This window comes from Armigeres subalbatus, chromosome 2 (genome assembly GCF_024139115.2).
Source record: "Armigeres subalbatus isolate Guangzhou_Male chromosome 2, GZ_Asu_2, whole genome shotgun sequence".
NCBI classification, from domain to species: domain Eukaryota; kingdom Metazoa; phylum Arthropoda; class Insecta; order Diptera; family Culicidae; genus Armigeres; species Armigeres subalbatus.
In genome coordinates, this window is record NC_085140.1 from 367,468,312 (window position 1) to 367,486,678 (window position 18,367).

An 18,367-nucleotide genomic window follows, 5' to 3' on the forward strand; every position below is an offset into this window, starting at 1 on the left:
AGTGTCCTCCAAAAGCTTAAGGTGGTTTCAAATAAAACCACAAGCCGTTTCAAGTTTACATGGAAATTAGTTTGATTAAAAATTAAATTTTCCCTTGTTAGATGCAGACGAAGAAAGGACCCATATACCTACCTAAAGGAAAGCCCAAGAACTTTCACTCAATGTTTATCAAACATGATGAACAGTCTTGTAAGTCGTGGCGTATGGGTTGGTGGTGGAGTTCAGGAGACTCATACGGGACTGTCAGGTGAATTTCCAACTTTGGCCACTTGTAAAAAAACTCTTAAATAGGGGAACTGATTGGCATTTTATCTCATAGCTCCCATGTTCATCCCATCAAATCAAAACAATGAAAAGGAATTAGAGCTGTTTCTCATTTTTGTGATTTTTTTTTCAGCAATAGGCAAGTATGATATCAAAAAGAAGCGACGAGATTGGTACAGTACAGTGAGATGGAAAACGGAAAAAATCCCCTTGTTTGTTACGGGTTGTGACTTTCTAAAAATAGACAATTGAAACCAGCTTATTTTGCCAATAATGCATTGGACACCAATTCGTTGGAGTTCTTTGAATGCAATATTTTCAAAAATGGATTCGAAAAAACAGCAAGCTCGCTAAATATATACACGAAGACAGCAACCGTACAATCAAAAAAGTGATAGCTAATTTTAAATTCTTCAGATTTTTTGTGATGGCACAAAAATGCTTTTGTCAATATTCTGCAGAACAGTAAAAATACTCATTTCTTAACTCATTGTTTTATTGAATTATTCATTGGAATTTTCGGATCACACGATTTTTTAAAACGGTTCGTTTCGTTGTTTTCGTTTGTTTTCATCTTTATTACAAAATACCTATATTCATGCTGGTAACAATCTTAGGGCGTTCCCTGTCTCTACGCTAGTTGATAGCCATACGATTTTTTTTGCGTTGATTTTTTTTGTAAGTTTCAGTCACGTGGCTGTCGCAATCTATTTACTACTGTTTTTACCGCATTTTATTTAAAATCAACTAAACAGGTATACCTACATACATAAAGTTGGCTTGATAGAAGCCTTCCGGGAAGATGGTCAGAAATAATTAGACAGGTAGGGTACAGATAGCTTCATATTTACATAAAGAATAAATTTGATCATTTTCGGCACAGTTTGACTCGTGGGCTCCTCGCTCTTCTGGCCGAAGGCAAGGCCTGCACGGCTAATACTCTCAGGAAATTATGTGTAAGTAAGTGATAGAGTTCGTCTACGTTTAGTTTTGTTGGCTGTATTCTGTTGAATTACGTACAGGGCTTCAGACTAATTGAACAGTTTCACAGAAACATGTTATTAGTGTTTGTTTCATCTTTACTCATACTCAGATTCCTCGCTTGGTGGGTGCTTTGTTCAGTTTCACTATTTGTTTTTTACTTTATTGGCTATGTCACCCTGGATCCTCTCAACATCAGTACATATATCACAATCAGGTTTCGTTTCTCGCTTATAAAGTATATCTATCGTTACAGAAGCATTAGAACTCGCGTTACAGCAGGGCAGATCCGAAGGCCGGAGAAGGATTTCAGCATAAATACGTGTAGCTTTCATTTCAGTGCACTAAAGCCTTCACTTTGTTTTTCACCGGGAAATTAATAAATACATAAATATGTTTCGTTTTTGTTAAAGTTTCTCTCAAATCTTTTCAAGCTTCATAAATAGAACTAACACCGGAAAGTGAAGAGCAAGGATCAACAGCTCAACCAACTGGGCTGCTTCTCGTCGCGCTGAAATGTGTTCTGCAGTGAATGGGGTGCATTTTTCCTCTTCGTGTGACTCTTGGTGCTTCCTTCCCTTTCTGGTCATCTTCTCTTTTGTGTCTGCTTTCAAGTTTTGTCCACTAGGCGTTCCTTAGCTATTGCTGCGTCAACTGCACGATGTGCGAAATCCAGTCCACGGTATTGGCGACGCGATGATAGATACCGGGTTGACCTCGAGTGGCACAGGAATATCCCGCTGACACGATACCTAAAATTGAGAAAGTCGAATTACATCATTGCAAAGCAATTTTTTTTCTTCATCAAATAAATGCATTTTGAAATAAGCTTTTTTGACGTAGGATACGTCTTTGTTTTCAATACAAACGCTGGGGTTCATTTCACAAATTGTAAAAATGATAGGTTCCAGTAACAAATGAGTTTCAGATTTACTAACCTACATCTAATTTATGACGTAGGACTACGCCTTCGCTATTATACCATTTTAATTGTTCCACATCGAGACCGTTACGTTAGTTTTTGGCAAATTTTAACGTTAATAGCGTCCATCTGAATAAGGCGGTTTCCACAATAATTGTGGTTAATTATTAACCATCAATCCAAAGATAATAAATACACACTTCATATTCATTATTTATGAAACACGAAAAACTTGTTTCAATAACCCAAAAACTGTTGAAATGTTTAAATATGGTTGTCACCATTTGTTCACTAGGTCCAGATCAGATCCACTATCAGATTGGTCCAGACAGACAACTCCACACGCTATTGAACAAAGCTACAATAGCAACTGAGACTAAGGCATACGAAGCCAGCCTCGGGCTAAAAGTCGCTTTAATGAAGATTAAAAAACGCGGTCGATTGACCAGAAAACTTCATGGATCTTGTGCATGTGTTGAAATGTACCGATGAGTTTTGTGGATGTCGCTCTAAATAAGCTGAATCAATAATTCAAGGACACTATCACATTTAATTTAAATTGTGACAGATTTGGAAATGTCTTGTTGTAGAACTTCGAAGACAATAAAGTGGAAATGGAAACAGTTACTCTATTTCCGTAGGTCGATAGTTCGTTTGCTGTCTACTCCTCCGGGAGTAGGGACTGCTGCTGGTCATCATCGAACATGACATTACCTTAGGCTAGCAGGAAAATTTCCAACCACGACAATTAGCACACTCGACTTTAGAAGACTCCGTTACGTTTCTTCGAATGGTATCTCTCCTACTCCAGAATTCTGTATAAAAGTGCTCTGGTCATCCACAGGCTCACCATGGTACAATAGGTACAGCACATCGCGATAATTTTTTTCTTCAGTATACTTTATGAGGAACACTTTGATTTGCTTTATTAAGTGAAGAATTGAAATCATTTAAAATTTTACAGAAATGAAGGAATAAAAAATTGGATCCGCTTCAGCTTGATCACCTGTAACTAACTATACGATTACCTCGGAAGTAAATCCCAGAATCCCAAGAATGGTGACCTTCAGAGGCGAAATGAAATCCGCAACTGCAAAACCAAAGCCACTACAAACAAAATAATAGCCTTATCACGTAGAAACACATTTTAATGCAGAATTCAATACTGTTGCTTTCAATGTATCGAGTGCCTCCTGAGTCGATGTTCTGATTCCCGATACTCCAGATTTTCAATTTCTAGATTCACTAGATTCGCTAGATTCACATAAAGATGCACTAATCAACACGTTCTTTAGTTTGACAGATAAAACTTCGGATGTCCCCACTTCCGAATTCTAATTTGGTGCTACGCCGACAATAATGTGCTAAGGAACGAGCACTGTTGTAAAACGTCATTGGGGGCGGTTCAAATATGACGTCCACTACTTTTTGGGATTTCTAGACCCTCCCCCCCCCACCCTCTGTCACGCTTTTTTGTATACCTAGTACATGTACTGTCACAAAATCTTAGACCACCTCCCTCCCATAAAACCTGTGACATCATTTTTGAACGACCTCTTGGTACTATTTCCTCAAATGTTTTTTTCAGAGGCGCGATATAAAATTACGAGGAGTAACGAAGTTATGGCGCTGAGGTGTTCTGAACCTATAGCGCTATAACGTCTAACAGGATATTGCTCTTAAAATGTAGTCTAAGGAGTGTGGAAGGAAAATGTCATTCAAATGACTTTATGTCAAATGAAATGTGACATTTTGAAAACAAAAATACACTCTTAAGCCTCAGACGTTATATTTAAAGCAATGTACCTTCGATAGAACCACGCAAGTGCATTATAAATTATGAACTTACTTAGGTTTCTGAAATAAGTTTAAAACAAATAAGTCTTCAAATGACATGCAGATGACCTTTTACAACACTAGTCACAAGCAAACGAAGAAACGAGGAATTTTGGATCGCGAAATGGAAGAAACGTTTTTAATCGAAAAAATATCTAATCAAGCATTGATGGTAATTGAGCTATGACAATCCAGTACTATATCAGAAAATAGTTGGAATAAGGAAAAAGGAGTACTGGGAATCACTATGGAGTAGAACTGAATGCGGTAGAAGGTCAAGATAAAGAGCCTCTCACTCTACCGAATGGATAGTAACCAGCATGATTACGTGCGACAATCAGCATGCTTTACCTTAGTTTCGGCGAATTGCAATGCATTTGATTCGGACAATAACACCCTTGGAGAGCAAAATAGACAAAGTGTCGATCTCTCCGATTTCTGCCACAACTATCATGGGAACCACATGGCACGGCAAATGCTGGGTAAAGATACCATTGTTACTTCGCGTACCTGAAGGAATAAAATAGACCCCATCTTGCGGTCCTTAGCCTCTTACCCAGCAACTCCTATCCCTACCTCCTCGTGGTGCTGGTCGGGATACGAGCAACCGTAGGGAAGATCGGGTAACCAATCCCGGTGGGTACTATGTTCGTATGCTTACGGGGAAGGGGGGTTTGCTCCTCTCCAGAGGTGCAAATCTTACTGAGCGTCTGTTCTCCAGGTCAGGATCGGCTCACAACAGCGTCTGTTCTCCATGTTAGGGGCAGCTGATCATCGTCCGAGTGCCAGCGAGGGACTCTAAGTGAAACTGCGCTCCATGGTCCACCGGGAATAAGGAGGAATGGTGCTCCGGAAAATCAGGGGGTTTGGTGACAGGCTCTGCAAGCCAGCCTTTAAAAAACATACGCAACGAACAATCAACAAGAGAGTACGGACCGGAACCATCGGCGAAGACCACTGCGACGAAAAGGGACTAGCTATTGGAAACTCGGTTCGTGGAACTGCAAATCTCTCAACTTCATCAGCAGCACACGCATACTCGCCGATGTGCTCAAGGACATGCGGAAACACACACGAGCTGGGAACAGCTTCCATAGTGATGGGCGATATGCAAAGGCGCGTGATCGGGTGGTGGCCGATCAATTAGAGAATGTGCAGGTTGAGGATCAAATGCCGGTTCTTTATCATAATCAACGTCCATAGCCCACACTCCAGAAGCACAGATAAGGACGCATTCTACGCGCAGCTGAAACGTGAGTACGACAGTTGCCCAAGCCACGGCGTCAAAATCATCATAGGTTGGCCAAGAGGAGGAGTTTAGACCGACTATTGGGAAGTTCAGCGCTCACTGGCTGACGAACGAAAACGGCCTTCGACTAATTGATTTCGCTGCCTCCAAGAATATGACCATTCGCAACACCTACTACACCAACACAGCCTCCCGTATCGGTCCACCTGGACATCATCACTGCAGATAGAATCACAAATCGACCCCGTTCTGATCGTTCTTCTCCGACATTATCGACGTCAGAATATATCGTGGCGCTAACATCGACTCTGACCACTATCTGGTGATGGTGAAACTGCGCCCAAAACTATCCGTCATCAACAATGTTCGGTACCGACGACCGCCGCGGTACGACCTAGAGCGACTGAAGCAACCTGATGTCGCCACTGCATACGCGCAGCATCTCGAGGCAGCGTTGCCGGAAGAGGGTGAGCTCGACGGGACCCCTCTTGAGGACTGCTGGAATACAGGTAAAGCAGCCATTAACGACGCAGCGGAGAACAACGTCGAGTATGTGGAACGAAGTCGACGGAACGATTGGTTTGACGAAGAGTTCAGACAGATTCTGGAGGAGAAGGGCGCAGCGCGGGCGGTAGGTACCCGGCAGAACGTGGAACGTTATAGACGGAAGCGGAGACAGCAGACCCGCCTTTTTCAGGAGAAGAAACGCCGCCTGAAAGAAGCGGAGTGCGAGGAGATGGAACTGCTGTGCCCGCAAAGGCTTCGTGTCGCGAGCCAAAATGTGCAGGGATAAGGATGGGAGCATCTTGACGGACGAACGTGTGGTGATCTAAAGGTGAAAGCAGCACTATCCAACAGCTAAAGATCAATAAAGCAGCTGGTAAGGATGGTATCAGAGCTGAGCTCATCAAGATGGGCCCGGAAAAGCTAGCCACTTGCCTGCACAAATTGATAGTCAGAATCTGGTAAACTGAACAGCTACCGGAGGAGTGGAAGGAAGGGGTTATATGCCTCATCTACAAGAAAGGCGACAAGCTGGAGTGTGAGAACTTTCGAGCGATCACCATCCTTAATGCCGCCTACAAAGTGATATCCCAGATCATCTTCCGTCGTCTGTCACCATTAGTGAATGAGTTCGTGGGAAGTTATCAAGCCGGCTTCGTTGACGGCCGCTCGACAACGGACCAGATCTTTACTGTACGGCAAATCCTTCAAAAATGCCGTGAATACCAGGTCCCAACGCATCATCTGTTCGTTGATTTCAAGGCGGCATACGACAGTATAGACCACGTAGAGCTATGGAAAATTATGGACGAGAACAGCTTCCCTGGGAAGCTTACCAGACTGATCAAAGCAACGGTGGATGGTGTGCAAAACTGTGTGAAGATTTCGGGCGAGCACTCCAGTTCGTTCGAATCGCGCCGGTGACTAAGACAAGGTGATGAACTTCCGTGCCTGTTGTTCAATATTATGCTAGAAGGTGTCATGCGGAGATCCGGGTGTAACAGCCGGGGTACGATTTTCAACAGATCCAGGCAATTTATTTGTTTCGCGGATGACATGGACATTGTCGGCCGAACATTTGCAAAGGTGGCAGAACTGTACACCCGCCTGAAACGTGAAGCAGCAAAAGTTGGACTGGTGGTGAATGCGTCAAAGACAAAGTACATGCTTGTGGGCGGAACCGAGTGCGACAGGGCCCGCCTGGGAAGCAGTGTTACGATAGACGGGGATACCTTCGAGGTGGTCGAGGAATTCGTCTACCTCGGATCCTTGCTAACGGCTGATAACAATGTCAGTCGTGAAATACGAAGGCGCATCATCTGTGGAAGTCGGGCCTACTACGGGCTCCAGAAGAAACTGCGATCAAAAAAGATTCGCCACCGCACCAAATGTGTCATGTACAAGACGCTAATAAGACCGGTTGTCCTCTACGGACATGAAACATGGACAATGCTCGAGGAGGACTTGCAAGCACTCGGAGTATTCGAGAGACGGGTGCTTAGGACCATATTTGGCGGTGTGCAAGAAGACGGTGTGTGGCGGCGAAGAATGAACCATGAGCTCGCCCAATTCTACGGAGAACCCAGTATCCAGAATGTAACTAAAGCCGGAAGGGTACGATGGGCAGGGCATTTTGCAAGAATGCCGGACAGCAACCCTGCAAAGATGGTGTTCGCATCCGATCCGCAGCGAACGAGATGGGCAGACCAGGTGCAGAACGGCTTGGCGAGCATGGGGCGTATTCGAGTTTGGAGAGATGCGGCCTCGAACCGTGTATTGTGGCGTCAAATTGTTGATTCAGTGTTATCTGTTTAGATGTAGACTAAATAAATGAATGAATCAAGCAACAATCATACGATAACTAAAATATGAGTAGGATATAATGTGTTTGGATCCCAAAGTATTGCTTACTCCTTATCAGGCTTCGGAATTCTCACTCATATGAATAAAAACCCAGGATTGATCCAAACAGCGGAGTGCAATTTTTCCATATTCTCCTTTGAGCAAGTGTTCTCATACAATATTTTATCCGGATAGAAAGACGGGGGATAAACTCGCGAGTGCCGGCTTGCCGGATAATTTAATTTTGGGCCTCCAAATTCTCCACCTCGCCACTTTTTCAGATAAATTTTGAAAGCATATTCACAAAAATGTAGATCCGCGACAGGATTCGAACTCAAAACAATTTTAAAATGTGTAGAGTGCCCACTTTAACCACGCCACCTTACGAACCGATTGAAAGCAAATTGAAAAACTGCTGTCTTGAACCTACTACTTATCGTAGCGCATCGTCGTATGCAATCAGTTCGGAGAAGCAAAGTAAGCAGCATTTGATTTTCGAGAAACATGGGAAGAGGGATAACAATTTTTCGCACCATCGCTTGTGCCGGAGTTTATCGCATAGTAATTTATCTGGATCAAATGGATGGTGGAGCCATCTGTTGTCGCGTGAGTGAGTGAGAAATCCGAACCCTGCTCCTTATACACTAACATAAATAAAAATTAGCATTTCGAATATAAATAAAAATTAGCATTTCGCAATGGATTATGATGGCCTTTGGATTATGATAGCCTTTGGTCGCGTATTCCTTCAACTGGTACATAGTCCAGATGGTTAGTGCGTCAGTCGAGATACGCTAAGTGTGTGCAGGGTTCAGGTTCAACACCCGTCTTTGATCGATTTTTTTGTAAGGCTGCTGAGGTTGTCGAAGTATACAGCATTTCACTCCTTGATGGGAGCTTAAAATTTGATTCAATGTAGATACAAACACATAACCAGTTCTTATTTTCTCGTGACCAGGGAACTAATGCAAGGGCGTGCCGTTTACTGCAATCTGTGCATATGTCGCAAATTATGGCATTCTGTACGCGAAACTAATGCGAGATTGCGATAAAATGTTGCAATCTCTGGTTGGGTGTACAAGTGTCAGTCCCGTGATATCTATCCTCTGCCATTATGTGAACTCAGTGCTAAGTGCCTTTAACTTCCAATGGCGATTGAGCGTGTAAAGTTAAAAATAATTGCCTAACAATTGCCAATTGAGCTATGAAATGGTGAATTGACATCCGAGAAGGCGCGCCTAACATAGCTCTGATCTTCACAAGTTCCAATACAGCCAGCTAAGGGTTGTGTACTTAGCTTGTAGTGTAGGCTGGTTACTGTTGTCCTTCTGACATCAGCTAGAATGAGAGGGTTCGTCCTGTGGGATCTTCTGTGGGAACCTCTATAAAAAGCTGCATGTGTCCGCAAGCAGACCCTATCAAAGCGACCGTGTGCCGCTCAAAGCGCACTAGCCTAGTCCTGGTGTTGGGTGGGACTTTAAACGATTGTACGACAATTCCCCGAAAACCAATTCCCCGAATGCATTTTTCCCGAATGCAATTTCCCGAAAATCAATTCCCCGAATGTAACATTTCCCCGAATGTAACAAATCCCCGAATGTAACAGTTCCACGAATGTAACATTTCCCCGAATGCTTCTCCCATCTTTTTGAGTGCGGCACAAAGCGATGGTTATCTAGTAAGCCATGCGAGTAAAGGCGTATGATTGCACTTCGGCCTATGATGCTTCAGAATGGGAAGCTTTTTCGGCTTCTTGTGCATAGTGTATTTATTGAACTTGCTACACAAGACATTCATGCAACTGGCAGGCAAGAAAAACCTTTCTATAACTGTGAAAATGATAATAGAACACTAAGTTAAAAAACAGCCCAAGTTGCAATTCTTCTTTGAATGAACGCATTGGGTCGGTATAAGGCAAAGTGAGGAGATAATGCTTCCTTTAAATTAATAAGTTTTCTTGGTATGATGAACGCATCCTCGGTTCAAAGCAATGGGAATGTCTTCTTAAAATGAACGCGTATGTCCGGTATAAGACGACGGTACGAGATAATGCCTTCTTCAGATGAATACATCTCCCGGTATTAGAGGAAAAGAAGTGATATACCTTCCTCAAATGAACACATTTGCCCGGTTTAAGGTGAAGAGGATAGAATAGTCCCTTCTATAAATGAAGTCTTTTCTTCTAGAATAAAGTGAAAGAATTGCATTGTTTCTTCAAATGATCGCGTCTGCCCGATGTAATGCAAATGGAGAAGATTATGCCTTTTTTAAATAAACTCGTATATCTGTTATAAGACGTCTCGAAAGAGAATGTCTGTCCGCAATAATATAAGAAGAGTAGGTAATTCGTTTGCTAAAGGAGCGCACTTACTAGGTATAATAAAGGATTGATATGGAGCAATTATATGTTTCAAAACTGCTGCTATACTTCACCACTTATCTAAGAAAATGTCAATTTTCTGAACAGAACATTCTGGTTAAAAGGTTAAAAGGTTAAAATACTATTATTCTTCCATTTACTTCCACTATTAACTTTTTTATGTATCAACAAGCAGATACGTATTTCGTTTCCTACTTGGAAACTTCTTCAGTGTTTGTTATCGATGTAGTCGATAACAAACACTGAAGAAGTTTCCAAGTAGGAAACGAAATACGTATCTGCTTGTTGATACATAAAAAAGTTAATAGTGGAAGTAAATGGAAGAATAATAGTATTTTAACCTTGTAGCATTTCCCCTAAGACGCTCTAAAATAATTAATCATTAATCAGAACATTCTGAAAAACGGCGTTCTAAAAAAGATGTAATCCATCAAATGTCATACCGCGAAAGTTACATACCGCCTAATGCTGTATTGAGAAAATGAATTCGTTAAAATGTTTTTCGGTGAAATATTATAACCCCGAGCAACAAACCTGTTGTAAATCTTGTGCTACTAGGGACATTCAATTCGTATTGCTATAGGAGGGATCTTATATATTTTTCCTTCATTCTGGCCAAATTTGTCTGCATAAAAAAAAGATCACATTAATCCCTATTCTCATTCTCAATTACATATTTGCTTTTTTTCGAGCTAACGCCTATTTCCGAAGAAAGGACCACATATACCATTTCCTTATTTCATGAAAATGCCTTCTTTTAAAGAATGGACCACATCCCCCATTATCATATTCTGGGCAGATACATGTTATTGAAGAACAAATAATAACATTCGTTATCTGTGGAAACACCCAAAAAAAGGGACACATTTACAATTACATTATTCCGAGTAATGCATTATTTTTAAAGAAGGAATTACATTCACCATTGCCTCATTCCGGGCAAATAGATTGTTTTTGTTTACAAGGATTCACATCCACCATTGCCTTCTATTTCTTTAGAAGGTATATACAGGACAGGAGTTAATTTTTTTTAATACAATACAGCTGTTGTTCTTCTATTTTAGAATAAAAATTACTTTGGAAAACATTGTACTCTGATATTTTTATAAATTCAACAACACATCTTGGAGTATAAAGAACATCTGAAACTACCAAAGGATATCCAGCTGATAATCTCCAATAAGGCACTCTTGAACGTATCTTCAAACGCTGCTTTTATCGACGCATATAGTCGATTGCGAATATGTGTTTGCAAGAGGTACTATATTTTCGGGGAATTGTTCCATTCGGGGAAATGTTACATTCGGGGAATTGTTACATTCGGGGAAATTGCATTCGGGGAATTGTTACATTCGGGAAAATTACATTCGGGGAAATTGCATTCGGGGATTTGGTTTTCGGGGAATTGTCGTACAATCACTTTAAACAAATTGGGTTGTTGAGCAGAGAAAAATATGAGGTTTTTTATAGTTTAACATAAAGAGCATGCTTTTCTGATCTCCAACATATTTTTATTTTGCTTGTAAACCTTTTATTTTAATTTTTGTAAAGCAAACAATAAGCCATTTCAATCGGTAGAATGACAGTTGGCCCATGCAGCATAAGAACAAATGTTTAGTCCCATATAAATTTAAAATCCAAATTAAAAATTGTTCCGGGGCTCGAAAAATTCTGAAAAATTGAGGCTAGGCTCAGTTTTTTATGCAGATTCAGAATATGAAAAAAAAATATATACCCCTAAACAACCCAATTTGACCCGACTGATCGAGCGTCTGTTCACCAAGGTGGTGCGGCTCCAACAGCGTCTGTTCTGGCATCCAGCGACTAAGTATGAAATGCTAGTCTCCGGAAGCTATACCTAAGATGGCAGCCCAATCCCGGTGGCATTCTCGTGAAGAGTGCTGCACAACTGTTCCTCATCGTAATCGACGAGATTCTGGTAGCTGCGATTGACCGTGAACCAAACCGCGGACTGCTATGGCAGCCTATAACCATGGAGCACCTAAACGACTGATGACGTTGCACTTCTCACTCAACGGCGCTCTGATATGCAAAGTAAGCTCAACGACCTTACCGAGCGCTCCTCTTCGGCAGGTTTAGTCATAAACTTTTTTTAAATCTTTATTTAGATGTTTTTCAAATTAGCTTAGCTTAGCTTAGCTTAGACTGACTGTACATATCAATGATTGCTCCTCCGTTATTGATCAGAGCTGGTGCAAATTGCACTTCGATCCAAGTGAATAAAGGTTGGGGTTTACCATCTATTCTCGAAGTGCACATTTCAGCTCGCACATGTTGATCAATAACGGCGCCGGCCAAGTCCTTATAGTCAGTTGGGAAAGGAAGGGAGAGGAGTGTGTGGCAATTGTTGCTACTAGAGACCGAGAATACCTCTGCATCTCCACAATTACCAAGGGAAGGGAATTAGTTGGGTTGGTTCATCAGAAACATAGATCGGGATGCACCATGGGAAGTGATGTGACCTATGCAACTTCTATTCTACTAATTAGTTCGGATATCTTGAATATTAGCATTTCCTTACCTTGTTTAATTTATCATCCTTCGCGAGGATACACAATCAATCGCTCAAAAAGAGCGATTGTGTATTTGAGTTTCGAGTCGAGCACCCGCAATATAATTTCTTCTACGCGAGAAAAGTAGAAAAAGAGCGGGCATAAAATTGAAAATAAGGAGTAAAACACGGTTGTAAAGCCACATTTATAATTATCGAAAAGCCAATATCAATCAGCAACCATTATTGAATTTCAACTTTAAAAACAAGAATGCACAGCCAGACATATTTTGATATTATATGTTTATATGTTGTTGTGTGTGGATTATGAGTTTTAATTTAGTTTTATTTAACATTTATACCCTTCATGGATTCCATTAATGCATTAAGTAGTAATTAATTGTACAAAACCAACATATATTGCCGTTAACATAAAAGTAGAAGTGCGCTTGAACAAAACCGAAACAAAAGCAATAGAAAGTTTCTAATCGCTAAATGTGTAGCAATGACTAATGTCGAATTCGTTTTTAAACCTGGGTCAGTGCCAACCCGAACCCTGAATAAAAAACTAAATAAATACACCTAGCGGTGATGGTGCCTTTCTCGCGCAGAAAGGTAATAAATGTAGCCTTTACGCTTACACCTTGATGATGTACAAGAAAGGCAAAACAGTTACACCGTCCAATGTTATGATAGAATATTTACACTAGTAGACAACAGATGGCGCTGTTAAAAGTTTCTCGAATTTCCTATTTTCGAATTTTACTTTCGAACAATTTCATAGCACTATGAAACTGCACGATGAGCATACTTACGCCTAAATGCGTGCAACAAGAGCATCTTCATAGTACGATAAAACTGTTGTTGGGAGCAAGCCACGGATAAACTTCAAAAATGTTCATAGATGCAAGGCATTTTTATAACACATTATTGTTCTATGTGACTATGTCTCATCACTATTTTAATATTATCTTTTTTTTGCGATTCGCAATTATTATGAAATTCAATAGTGATCAACAGCGTTTTAGTCTCTATCGGTTGCAATTTGTTGCAAGAAAATCGGTTAAGAGTTACTATGTGAAAAATTGGCTAATGTTTTTTATAGCATTTTGTGCACACACATACACACACATACACACACACGGACAGACAGACATTTGTTCAGCTCGTCGAGCTGAATCGATCGGTATATAACACTATGGGTCTCCGGAACTCTTATAAAAAGTTTGTTTTCGAAGTGAAATGATAGCCTTTCGGTACAACTTTGTTGTACGAGAAAGGCAAAACATTTTCAGGTCCATCTGTCATTTGATATGTTGGTGTGCGTAGCATCGTGTTTGTTTTGATTTGAAACATATGATCCAGAACTTCCAGTGCACTAGCAGTGCATTGGCCTTGCCTAATCAGATCATGATAAATAAAAATGTTCAAGTGTGTGAACTGTTTTTGCAGATAATGGAATTTACTTTTGGGCGGCGGATATATGTATTTAATTATCTATATTCTATAATGCCGTGCACATTTTTATACAAAGAATTCCGTATCCAGTATTTTGCGCTCGATAATGGCGACCGAGTGAGTGCCGAGTTTTGACATTCAAGAGGTAGAAAATATTTACACTTTTCAATCAATGTAGGCCTTGACTCATTGAAAACATTGGCACTCATTCGGTAACTATAAACAGAGAATGTCAAATGTTTTGTAATTTGATATTCAAAGAAATGGTACCTAGTTTCCTCATTTGATTTTCTCATAATTATTTTATTTTCTAGGAATGTGAAAGCTACAAGACATCATGAAGTCTGTAATGATATGATCATTGTGTTTTTTTCGGATAAAAAATGAAATCATGACGAGGCGATATCCATCTAGTGTGAGGTTGGATTCAAAATTCTCTAGAATCAACTTCCTTTGCATTAGCCAATAGGACAATAGGACAATAGGATGCGCAACGTTCAAATAGTCGCTTCTTGTAATCCCCAAGTCCCACCTATGCACAAAAACAATCCAACATCACCTGTGCTGCAACACAGACAGATGAACTTGCAACATCTGGTTGGCTGAAAGCACTTTACTAACTTGATACTTGATGGGCTACAGGCAATTTACTGCTATTAAATAAAAGCCTTAAATAAAAACCTGAATATTATTACATTGTCTTGATTAAGAACCAAATTGCTCTTGATCATGTTCGCAGATCTGTTGCATATCCAGAGCGGAAAATATAAAATCTGTAAAACTAAGATATCTATCAAACTAAGATTTCTTGGAAAAACTTCCGGCAGAACTCCTCCAAAAACTTCCTGAAGAGCTCCTTCCAGTCCAGAGGAATTCCTCAAGGAACTTCCGGAAGAATTCTTCAAGGAACTCCCGGAGGAATTCCTCAAGGAACTACCGGGGGAATTCCTTAAAGACTTTCCGGAAGAATTCGTCAATAAACTACCAGAGGAGTTCCTGAAGGATCTTCCGGAGGAATCCCTCAAGGAACTTCCGGAGAAATTCCTCAAGGAACTTCCGGAGGAATTCCTCAAAGAACTCCAAATTAATTCCTGAAGCAACTTTTAAAGAAAATCCTGGAACAGTATTCAAAGATATTCCTAGAAGATTTTCAAAGGAATTCACCTCGAAGGGATTTCTTGGAAAAAAGATATGGAGGAATGCCTGAAAGATATCGCCAATGAATGCATACAAGAATTCAAGAAATAATGACTGGAATTAAATTCTGGAACGCACGAAGAGTTTTTGGAATAATTTCAAAAGAAATTCTGCATATTATTTAAGAAAGAATTCTATTCGGTATTCCTCAGATACATTTGTCTGACAATTCTTAGCGGATTTTGTAAACGGGATTCAAGGGGAATTTCCAAACTAATTCCATCCACCGACCTAATTTAGGACACAATCTGTGAGGAAAACCCTGAATGAACGTATGAATATCTTCCCTAACAATTATTTTTGAAACTGAATCTAGACAACAGTACCGGATAATTTTCATTTAAAACTACAAAAAATATAACGAAATTCCTGAAAACAAAATTTCAACGCGCATTTTATTTGAATAATAGACAGTTTCGTTTTACCCTTCTGCTTGTTTATGCCGCCCAGTCCCACCCACTCATATGGTTTTGACAGTTGAAGTACAGTTGTATTGGTGAACCCGGTGCGAAACCGTGAAACAAAGACAAAAAAAAAAAAAAACACAGTGCGAACCCGACAGCTTTGGGGTTGGAACTAGTGCGAACCTAGTTCCGACCTGAGCGAATAAAAAAACACATTGACAGCACTTAGGTTGGAACTGGTTCCAACTTAGGTTGGAACTTTTTAAAAACGAATTCGACATAAGATAAGCTCTTTTAGTGGAATAGCTTCACCTGTCACAAGACGAATCCAGTACCACTCCATTCAACTCCACCGCGCTGCAATTTCCACAGATACAAATACCGCACAGGAAAAGTCGTCCTCAGCGTTTTGCGCTTGAGCACGAGATACCAAGGTCAGCCCCACAGCTAAATCCGGAACACGCATCTGTAAAGACTACAACGCGGTGGAACTAAGCGGAATAGCATCAAACTCGTCTTATGACCGGTGATCACAATGTTGCTCCTGAAAAAATCTAATGTACTTATATCTATTGTATTTACTGTTTGTTCTTAAGATGCGTATGAAATTACCAAGATTACTTGTCCATAATTTTCTGATCAGTAAGCTAAACCATCCGGGTCACCACACACTTGAATAATATTGCCATCGAAACGAAGAAGGTAGTATGAAAAAAATCAAATTATTTTTAAGCAGCTCTGTTTGACGTATTTTTCACGATTTTCCCCTTATGCTAGGTGTTTTAGTTTAGAAATTTAGCTAAATGATATGTCAGGAATACGTCACAAGAGACTTAAAATTGTGAGTCAGTTTTTATTTTATTAAATAAAATCTACCGAATCTACTAAAATACTACATTAAATCGAGCATAAGACATGTTCCATTGTGAGAACCCTGAAAATGCAACAAAATACACCAAATATCGAACATCTCCACCGCTTCCACCTTCTCCCAATAGCATTCATTGGCCATTTATGCATGGATTTACTAGAATATGGAAAAAATACTCCCTTTTTCTATTCCGCGATATGAAATTTCACTATTTTTAGCTTCTATTGCACTACTTGTCACTAAAACATGAATGTATTTAAAATCAAATCAAATGTCCTATTAACAAGGCACCAGCCGAAACTATGAAAAACCGCCGATTGTTCCCGAACTGAGAAAAAAACACGGGAGCGAAAACTTGAACGTCATTATTCGCGCGCGGCACTCTGCGATCTGTCCTTTATTTAGATGTTTTTCAAATTTTAGATTAAGTTCAACACCGCTACGTCATCAACGTCAACAAAACCAAATAGTTGGATGTAGACACAGCGACCCTTCCAGCTTCACAGTAGTCGAGCAATCAGTGGATAATGTTAAAAGCTTTCAATATCTTGGTGGCCAAATGGCGTCAGACGACGATACCAAGTGGTGCTCCAAATAGGCGCACGGATCAAGAAAGCAAGGGCTGCCTTTGCAAGTTTAAGAAATATCTGGAAAAACAGGGAGATAAGTGAACGCACCAAAATACGAATTTTCAACTCTAACGTGAAATCTGTGCTGTTATACGCTAGCGAAACATGATGTGTATCAGTGGAGAACACTCAACGGCTGCAGGTGTTCATCAACAGATACCTGAGGTATATAATTCGGCCCTGGTGGCCTCACAACTGGATCTTAAACAACAAGTTCCATCGTTGTAGTCACCAAAGGCCGCTAACAACAGAAATTATTAGATTTATTTATTAGATTATTGGAACATTAGACTGGAACCCAGCGGGACATCGCAACAGAGGCAGACCCAGAGACTCATGGCGGCGAAGCCTCAATAAAGAAATAAAAGAAGTCGACCGAAATCTAACCTGGCAACAGGTTAAAGCGATAGCTGGACATCGCTCAGGATGGAGATCTTTCGAGTCGGCCCTTTGCACCACCGGAGGTGTATACACCTGTATACAGGATCCATAACTAACTAACTGTAGTTCGGCAGTGCTGGCAGAATAAACGATTTTTTGCATATGGTTTGAACATGCAATCTTTCAACGGTTATAACTTTTTTCGCAGACGTTCCAACAACGTACCTTCTTCAGCAAAGTTTTTTTTGGCATCTTTTGCGTTATACTTGAACGTACCCGAGCAACACAAGTCAGCCAAAATGGTTACAGCAACTTGATTGTGACTGAAGCTGGTCACATATCAGTTGCAGAAACCAATGAGGAATATGTGTGCTGCTAGGGTAATGTACCACTTGATTTACGATAAGCTTAAACCTCTAGAAGTAAAAATGCCAAAATATACGTTTTCCCATACTAATTTCCATGCAAATTTCAAACGCGATGCGGAAAGCGAGGAAACAATCAAAAGGGCCCAAATTCTGCACAGTTGTTTGGGACCCAGAATGGTTTTGAAAAACCATTGATTTGAAGAAAATGACCGTGATGCCCTACACCCAAAAAATCTGCATGTTGTTTCCACCTGAAAAAGTACGTAGATTTTTTTCCACCTGCAATTCACGTAACCTTTACCTGATTTGTCGATAGAATTTTCATTTTACGTGAAAATCAGGTAAGTTCTACCAGAGTTTTGGATAGAATTCACCGGACACGTAAGTTTTACCTGAATTTTCTGAAGCATTTGCAGTTACGTGTGCACGTAAAATGTACCTGAAAATTCAGGTGGAAACAACGTTTAGATTATTTGGAGTGTACTCTAATGCACACATACACTCAGACAGACAAACATATGTTGAGCTCGACGAGCTGAGTGTATTGAACATCATGGGTCTCAGAGACT

General features: G+C 40.4%; 1 protein-coding gene across 8 annotated transcripts in view; it reads right to left on the reverse strand.

Moving 5' to 3' along the window:
- Positions 1 to 813: 813 nt before the first annotated feature.
- The window catches only part of LOC134213035 (serine proteinase stubble), a 205,805-nt gene continuing 188,251 nt past the window's right edge, over positions 814 to 18,367 (reverse strand). For all 8 annotated transcript variants that reach the window (XM_062691520.1, XM_062691519.1, XM_062691522.1 and 5 more), the window contains one exon: positions 814 to 1,997. In XM_062691520.1, the coding sequence (XP_062547504.1) occupies positions 1,885 to 1,997 (113 nt within the window). In that variant the 3' untranslated portion in view covers positions 814 to 1,884. The remainder of the gene's footprint in view (positions 1,998 to 18,367) is intronic.